This window comes from Chrysochloris asiatica, unplaced genomic scaffold (genome assembly GCF_000296735.1).
Source record: "Chrysochloris asiatica unplaced genomic scaffold, ChrAsi1.0 scaffold00168, whole genome shotgun sequence".
NCBI classification, from domain to species: Eukaryota; Metazoa; Chordata; class Mammalia; order Afrosoricida; family Chrysochloridae; genus Chrysochloris; species Chrysochloris asiatica.
The window spans coordinates 2577450-2586520 of record NW_006408686.1 but is presented as its reverse complement, the minus strand read 5'-3'; the positions used below and the strand labels follow the sequence as shown (position 1 = coordinate 2586520).

Here is a 9071-nt window from a genome sequence, read left to right as displayed (position 1 = left end):
ATGCCATGTAAACTACCATATAATTCACAATTAAAAAAAAAAAAAAAAAAGACTAGGACTCCTGGTGTAGCTCTGTAGAATCAGCACTGGACTGTGAACCACAAGGTTGGCAGTTCAAACCCACTAGCTCTTCCTTGGAAACCATATACGGGTTGCTAAGAGTCGGAAACAACTCTACAGCACTTAACAACATAATGGGAGTCTTTCAGGCAGAAGGAATAGCCAGAAGCAAAAACTGCATGGTTTGAGGAAGGGAAAGCTGTTTAGTATTCCCAGAACACAGAGTGGGCAAGAGGAAAGGATCCTACCAACCAAATCAGTTGCTGTCAAGTTGACTTTGACTCATGGTGACTCGTGTGTGTCTGAGTAGAACTCTGATCCAAAGGGTTTTCATGGCTGGAACCTTTCAGAAATAGATTGCGGGGCCCTTCTTCTGAGTTGCATTAATAGTTCACACCATTAATAGTTCACACCGGGGACTAAGGCTTTTACAGCCAGACTTTATGTTGAGAGTACAAGAAGCTCTTGCAGCATTCCAGACTTCCAGCAATAAATTATTTTGTCGCAGCCCAGCTTAGAATTCTCCAGTGGCATCCCCACTCAGCAAAAATCCAAATTTCTTATCATGACTCTTGTGGCAGTCCCAGGGTTATGAATGAAATCAGTTCTAATGTTAGTTCAATTTTAGCTAAGTCAAAACAGGTACATACAATTCATATTTAGCATGAGTTAGTCAGATGTTAAGGAGCTCTGGTAGTGGTTACGAATCAGGCTGCAAACTGCAAGCTTAGCAGTTCAAAACTACCAGCCATTCCACTGGAGAAAGATGAGGCTTTCTGCTCCCGTAAAGATTTACAGCCTCAGAAACCCTGTACAGGGTTGCTATGAGTCGGAACCGACTCCACAGCACATAACAACAACAACAGTCAGATGTTTGTCTTGGTAAGAGTATATATTTTACCTTTCTATGCACTGAAAAAGCTCTGGTAGCGTAGTGGTTACAAGTCAGGCTGCTAAACTCAAGGTCAGCAGTTCAAAACGACCAGCAGTTCCTCTAGAGAAAAATGAGGCTTTCTGTTCCCATAAAGATTGACAGCCTGGGAAACCCTATGCAGGGTCACTGTGAGTTGGAGCCCACTCCACAACACACCACCACCACCAATCATAGAAAACACTTAGAAATACACTTAAACATAATAATAAAGTAGTTGTTGTTAAGTGCCATCAAGTCGGTTCCAACCCATAGCGAGGACCCTGTACAGGGTTTCCGAGGGTGTAAATCTTTACGGGAGTAGAAAGCCTCATCTTTCTCCCGTGGAGCAGCTGGTAGTTTTGAACCGCTGACCTTATGGTTAGCAGCCTGATTCGTAACCACTACACTACCAGAGCTCAAGACTATATATCTTCACAGAAGCAGAAAGCCTCATCTTTCTCCAGAGGAGCCACTGGTAGATTTGAACTGCTGACCTTCCAGTTAGCTGCCCAACAAGTAACCCACCCACTGCTACCTACTAATATTGTTCATTGTTTCCTGCTGTTGAGTCAGTTCCAACTCATAGGGCTTCCAAGAGCGGCTGGTGGGTTTGAACTGCCGATCTTTTGGTTCCAGTATAGTGCTCATCCTACAGCACCACACCATGGTACATAATAATACAATAATAATAAAAGTAACTGCATGCAGTATTATACTGAAGAGACAGAATCTTTGTGTGTAGAGGTGTACGGTATTACAAAAAAAATCATTAAAGAAACAGTAAAAGTTTAAATAGGAAAAAAAATCATGATTAAAGGTTATCACTTACTCTCGCTCCACTGATATCTTGGATGATGCAGGAGATGGCTACTGTGAAGATGATATTGGAAAGGATGGACCTGGTGTTGGAGAAGGGGGTTTTACTACTAGGGTCAATTTCTTGAAATAGGCATCAAAGGAGGTTTGTACAAGAGTTTTTCTCATCATCAATGGCCTTGTAGCAGTTGAGGCCCTCAGTAACTGAATGAATGATACACTCGGTGAACCTCTCTGCATAAGGATTTTGCCCCTGTAACTTTGCCATCCCTGTTTCGATGAACCAAAAGGCTTCACCTAAATCTTTCGTCAAAACGTTTTCGATTCTGTAGATATATTAAGTTCTGATCTGCTTCTGTAAATGGTTTCATCTCGTCTATATCAGGTTTGGGATCTGGCAAATAACCTCTCAACGTTTTTCAACATTTCAGGAAAACCACTTTCTGAACCAGCCCTCCCATTGATTGGTCCTCCCCGCTGCACCCTGCACTTTTAATATTATGTAAATTTGCCCTCGATTTGAAACGGTTGAACCAACTCGCAACAAATTCTTCAGCACAGTCCTCTTCACTTGCTGCACGGGCAGCTTTTAAATCATTGAAAAGACTTCCGGCTTTTCCTTGGACTAAAGTAAGGCTAATAGGCATATGACGCTGATTTTGATCATTTAGCCAAATTACCAATAGCCTTTCCATTTCAATAATCAAACCACTGCGTTGCTTAATAATAACTGCAGTATTCCTCAGAGCAGAGCCTTTCACGTGCTCCATTATTCTCACTTGAAAATTGTTCCGAAAATTGTTTTTAAATTGTTCCTATTGTTGACCGACTGTAGCTTGACGCTTTTCCAATGACTGATGGCGTTTTCACCTCTTCCCGGTAATTTCATTAGTTCCACTTTATTTTCAATTGTGATCATTTTCCTTTTCTTTGAAAAATCGCCAGAAGTTGCGTCGGATTTACACTTTGGAGGCGTGGTTACCAGGGTCAATACGAAGAAAATTTAAGCTAAATACAATTACACACTTTCAACGCAGTGTCAACAGCAAGGTGATCCGAGTGAAACAGCAGACAGAGTTCTCCTTCCACCCGCAAAGTAACCTCTGAAGCCGCCCAGTTTTTTCACAGAGCGTCAAAAAGTAGTGCATATGTTCCTTATTATGAACAGTTGTACAGGCATCCCTTCAGTGTCTAACGAGATCCGGCCCTGAGTGTGCTTTTAAGAATTTGTAGGTAAATTGGACCAGGTGCATATGGTTCTTATTTAGCCCTTACTTCAGTGCAAGGAAAGGCTTGAAGTGTTTTCAATGATTTAAAAGCTGCACGTGCAGTAAGTGAAAGTGATGAATTTGTGAGTAGGGTTGGTTTAGTTCTTTAAAAGGGAGTCCAGATGTACAGAACAGTAAAGGGCAGGTACTAGTGATCCCTTATCCACTTTGTCTGTGAATCAGGACATTCTTAACCCAAGGGCTTCACTTTCCTTAGTCTGGTCAAGCTTAGCTTTCTGACTTCCATTTCTTTAGTGATCCACTCCACTCCGGTCTCATTCCAATTGGCTTCAAACACAATGTCTTCACTCCCACAGGCCTTTGTTCTTGCTGTTCCCGCTGCCAGAAAATGTTGTTAAGTACTGTGGAGTCAGTTCCGACTCATAGTGACCCTGTTTCCGAGGCTGTAAATCTTTACGGGAGCAGAACGCCTCATCTTTCTCCCGTGGAACCGCTGGTAGTTTCGAACTGTCAACCTTGAGGTTAGCAGCCCAATTCGTAACCACTATGCTACCAGAGTTCCTTATAGCTGCCCTGAAATCCTGGTGTGGGGCTGTAGGATAAGCACTGGACTACTAACCATAAGGTTGGTGGTTCAAACCCATCAACCTCTCTTTGGAAACCCTATACCAGGGTCACTAGAAGTCGGAACCTACTCAACAGCACTTAACCAGCTCCTTGTGCTCACCATTCATAACTTGGTACAGATGTCTGTCTGAGTTTTCCCCTCCAGATTTGCTTTAGGTTAACACTGAAATGGATGGAACACGAAAGAGCAGCCATGACTTAATGAATTGTTAAGCTGGGGTCATGGGTGCATGGAACTTTATTGTTCTGTTTACTTCTGTATGTCTGAAGTTCTCCGAAATAACAAACTGAAACGAAATCTTGCCCCTCAACCTCTTTCCCTGCATTTATCATTGCCATCTGAAATGAAGTTTTCCAGCTTCCTTAGCTTTCTTCATGACAGCTTCAAGATCAACAGGGTAATCAAGGAATCACCCTTGTCACTTGGGGTTCCCAGAGCCTAGGAGAAGATCAAGTTTCAGATTCCTGCTAAACTGTTTTAGCCTCAGTTTGGGACAAAGAACTTGACTCAGACCTTTTGTCTCTGGTTTCTGAAAATAAACCAAGCAATTAAGGTGATCTTTGTTCTTCTAAAACAGCCAGGCAACACTTGTTAATTGCAGATTCAATTCAATTCCAATGCCCTGTATAGAGTTTCTGAGGAACCGCTGGTGGGTTTGAACCTCTGACCTTGTGGTTGTTGTTACATGCCATGGAGTCATTCCAACTTAGTGATCCTGTATAGGATTTACAAGGAGTGGCTGGTGGGTTTGAACTGCCGACCTTGTGGTTAGCAGTCCAGTGCTTATCCTACATTGCCACACCAAAGACTCCAGACAAGACTTCAACATGTATAAATAAGAGATGTGGTGGTGGTTATGCAGCTCAGGCTGTAAATCTTTATGGGCGCAGAATGCCTCATCTTTCTCCTGTGGAGCAGCTGGTAGTTTCGAACTGCTGACCTTGAGGTTAGCATCCTGACTCGTAACTACTATGCTACTAGAGGAGTGGTAGTAAGTGGGAAACAGGCGCCAGGCTGGCAACAAGTCTCAGGAAGGAAAAGGCCTAGCTACAGTCAGTGACGTAGTATTCACTGATTGATGAATATTCATTGATTGGCCCATTCCTAACTATGCATGAAAACACCAGTCTATACATGGAGGTCCCAATGACTTTAAGGGACCTGGTGTGGTGCTGTAGGATTAGCACTGGACTGCAAATCACAAGGTTGGCAGTTCAAACCCATCAACTGCTCAGAAACCCGATAAAGGGTCATTATGAGTCGGAACCAACTTGCCAACACTTTAACAACAAAGGTCTGCACGCTCCCTCTTTTAGGGGCATCCTGGATTTGGTGGCAAAATCCATATTCCAGAGATGGTGGTACATCCCTGGAGTCAATGGAGGTTATATAGAGAGGACCCTCTCAAACTTACCTGATGAACCTCTCCCATGTATCCTTTCTGGTTATAATAAAAGGAAGACTGGAGAAAAATGGATGCACTTAAATTACAGCGTTGGCAAAGAGTACTGAAATGATTATGAACTGCCAGAACAAAATAGTCTGTTTTGGAGGAAGTACAGCCAGAATGCCCCTTACAAGTGGGGATGGTAAGGCATCATCTCACACACTTTCCAGGCCCTAAAAAAGGATATCATGCTTGGTAGAGATTCTGAGAAAACGAGGAAGACCCCCAACAAGGCAGATCAATACAGTGGCAGCAACAGTGGGCTCAAACATTAACAACTTTGAGGATGGCTCAGCAGTGCCTTCTTGTTATGCACAAGGTTCCATAAGTAGGCACTGACTGGATTGCACCCAACACTAAGAAGTGTAGGTTAAAACAGTTATGATGGGGCTGTGGGTTAGGCATTGGGCCCCTGTACCAGCAGTTCAAACCCATCAGCCACTCTGTGGATGAAAAGATGAGACTGTCTTTTCTCATAACGATTTAGTTTCAGAAACCCTACATAGGGTCATTAAGAGTCAGAATCAGTGGCAGTTGAGTTTGGTTCAAGTTTGTTGCTAAATGCATCAAGTAGGTACTGACTCATAGCAACCCTATATAGGGTTTCCAAGAAGTAGCTGGTGGGCTTGAACCACCAACCTTGCAGTAAGCAGTCCAGTGCTTATCCTACAGCGTCACACCAGGACCCCCTTGATTTGGGCTTAAATACGGATCATTAGTTCCATGCATTTTATGAGCGGTTACTTAAAGAGCCCAGAGGGACAATGAGACTTGGGTTCAGCGTAAGGACAGTCCTAACTCATGAGGAGCCAGCTTTGGGTGGCTGATGACAAAGCCTGCAGGGCTAGCTGAGGAAGGACCCTGTCCTTCTGTTTGTGACCTAGGTAAAGAAAAGGGCCGGCTATCTGAAGGGCAGGACGTTGTGCAGACTCTTCAGCTCAGCTGGTACCCTATGACTCAGCCCCAGGTAGCCAGGGATAGTTTAAAGGTGAGAGATGAAGTAGCACATTAGTGGCTGGTAACTAGGAATAGAGATGTGGGAAGGCCAAGCCTGGGTCTCCTTCCACATGGCACGTGGATCTAGGCTGATCTTTACTTTAGTGGTAAAGTTGGGGTTTGCCCACCTTGCCCCTCTAATAGTACAGTTAGGGGCAGCCACATAATACCTAAACGTTTGCCTGTTTTGTTCACCATGAGCTCTCCAGAAATTTGAGCAGCACCTTGCATGCAGTAAGAATGCAATATATTTTAAAACAAAGTCCTGGTGTGGCGCCGTAGGATAAGCACTGGATCGCAAGGTCTGTTTGAATCTTAAGGTAGGCTGTTCGAGCTCACCAGCCACTTCTTGGAAATCCTACACAGGGTCACTATGAATTGGAACTGACTTGATGGTACTTAACAACGGGTATTTTAGAATAAAAAATGCGAATCCTTAGAGAAATGGAGGGCCAGGAACACCAGACTGAGCAGGTTTGAATTGATCCCCAAGGGCTGGGAGGCAGGGAAGAGTTTTAAACAGGGTAGAGGCAGGGTGAGATGTAACTGACTGAGGCAGATGACAGGCGTGAAGGAAGCTGCGATAAGGGTCTAGGCCAAAGGGAGCTGGACAGGGCAAGGAGTGGCCAAGCAAAACACCAGGTTTCTTGGGAGGGTGGAGACGGCCTTGGTGAGTTCAGGACCCTCTCCTATCCCATAGGATCTGCCCAAAACTGTGGGACAGCCCCCTTCCCCCACCCAGTTCCCCCAAAGTAGTGTAGCCCTGGGCAGAGGGGACAGACACATAGCCACTCGAGACATGTGTTCTCTCCTCGGTTTAATGGTGGTTAGTGGAATTGCCAAACCCCCTCCCCGTTCCCCTCCCGTATAAAACGTGTTTTTGTTGTGTTTTTTTTTTTAACAAGAAAAAGAGGGCAAAAGCCAGGAATGGGGAGGGGGGGGCCTCAATCTGATATTTTCATACAGATTTTTGATTTTTTTTTTTAATATATTATATATAAAACCAGAGACCAATGCGCCTCCCCCCCAAACTCCTTTCCCCCTCCCTGGGAGGCCTGGAGGAGAGATGGGGAAGGCCCCCTTAGGAGTGGGTAGACAGAGAGACAAATATGGGTAGGACAGATGGGGGGGGTGGAGGAGGTGGATGGCAGGGAAGCCCAGGGACCTGGGGCAGAGGGATTGGAGAAAAGGGTTGGGCCTGTCTCCCTCACCGCCCCCCATCGAAGTTATGACACAAAGACACAGAATCCCTGTTCCACGCCCTCCCCCCGCCCCTCCCCCCACCGTGCAAACATGGCTTTGCAAAGAGGTGCCCAGAGCTCTGTGAAGCTCTCACAATGGCTGGCATGGGGTCCAAGACCCCCAAATAAATCTTTGTTCCCCTTCCCTGCCCACCCCACCCTTCCCAGAATCTGACCCCTCCCCACAAGACCTGGTTCTGCAGCCTCCGGGAGGCGGGAGGGGGTGGAAACTGTGGTCTTTCCCTGGTTCTCGTCCCCCAACCCAATCCCTACTGCCCTCCCTGGACTTGGTGGCGAGGGGTCTGGACCTTTGGTCCCCTACCCCCTAGGAGACCCAGACCTCTTGGGCCCTCACTTTTGGTCCTGGAAAAGACCCAGGCATCCAACACCCCCAATCCTGCCCAAGTGTCTGAGGTGTTAGTGGTGGAGGGAGAAGCCCACCATCCCAGACTCTGGCAAATGTCTTTGCTGGTTCGTTGCAGCTGGCAGTGCGGGGGCCCCGAGCCTGGCGTGTAGGTGGGGTCAGATGAAGAATTCTTCTTTCCTCTTGTGTCCGTCGCTGCCATTGAGGAAGGCTTCTCTTGCTTCACCCTGTTCATCCAAGCCACTAGCTTCGTGGGTCAGATAGGAGCCTGCCAGGCAACAGAGCCCCAGAGGATCATCACCACAGACCCACAAGGGGGACGGAGATGTATGGAAAGCGAGAGACAGACAGGGAAGACAGTGAATGAGGAGGAGGAGGAGGAAGAAACAAAACACATAGGAGTCAAGTTCAGGGAAGAGCAAAACAGTGGCACAGAAAGAGGTATAAATAGAATTAGGCAGATTTCAAAAAGTTTTAGGAAAATAGCCACCCTTATCCCTTCTCTTGGTGCTACCCCCATGCTCTGTGCCCAGTGAACCCAGAAAAAGAGAAATTGTTTTATTCAAGCTATTCCCTTAATTCAAATTCTTACGTTTCACTCCTTTTAGAGGCCTTGGCTGGAAGCCCCTCCCCTTTGCCCCTTTGGGGATCTTGGCTTCAGGTCCCTCTTAGTTCCCAATCTTAGATCCAGGCCTCCCTCATTCATATCCAAGCTCTACACAAGTCCTGGACTCTAGACCCGCCCCTTTCAGGATCCCACAACCAACCGCAACCCTCGCTGCACCCAAGCCCCGCACTCACCCTTCTGCCGTACTGAGCACCAGACCATGCCCACCAGTACACAAATGATCAGAAACACCAGAAGTGCCAGGATGCCGCCCACAATGGCATAGGGCACCGACGTCTGAGCCTCTACCACCGCACCAGGGTCTGTCAGAGGGATAGGGTGCAGGACCAGGTCATCCATCAGAGGATGGTCCCACGCTGCCAAACTCCTAACCCATTCTGTACACCACACTTAGCCATGTCCCATCCTTCAAACATCACTGCCACCTTGTGGCCCCCACTGCAGAGGTTCTCAAGGGATTGATGGCTTATTGATTTGTACACTGCTAAGCTCCATTTCTTTAGCTAGAACCCGCCCCCTGGAAGCTACACTAGCCTTTTTTACTGTTTCATCTCCAACGGAGCCTTAGGGTCAGTTTCCTTCCCACCTTATCTACAAGGCTCCAGTTATTTAAAATGCTGGCCTAGGGGCAACCACTTCCAAAACTCCTGACTCATGGTGTTGTTATTAGGTGCCATCCTGCTGACTTGGACTCCCAGAGACCCTGTACCACAGCATGGGGCACTGCTCAGTCCTGCACCAGCCTTATT

The 9071-nt window shown here is 46.5% G+C and overlaps 1 protein-coding gene across 1 annotated transcript in view; it reads right to left on the bottom strand.

The window, feature by feature from the left end:
- Positions 1 to 6892: 6892 nt before the first annotated feature.
- Positions 6893 to 9071, bottom strand: part of CADM4 (cell adhesion molecule 4) — an 11407-nt gene continuing 9228 nt past the window's right edge. Inside the window, exons 8-9 of the mRNA XM_006871501.1 lie at positions 8496 to 8624; positions 6893 to 7962 (exon numbers count right to left, since the gene is read on the bottom strand). Coding sequence (XP_006871563.1) covers positions 7853 to 7962; positions 8496 to 8624 — 239 coding nt within the window. The 3' untranslated portion in view covers positions 6893 to 7852. The remainder of the gene's footprint in view (positions 7963 to 8495; positions 8625 to 9071) is intronic.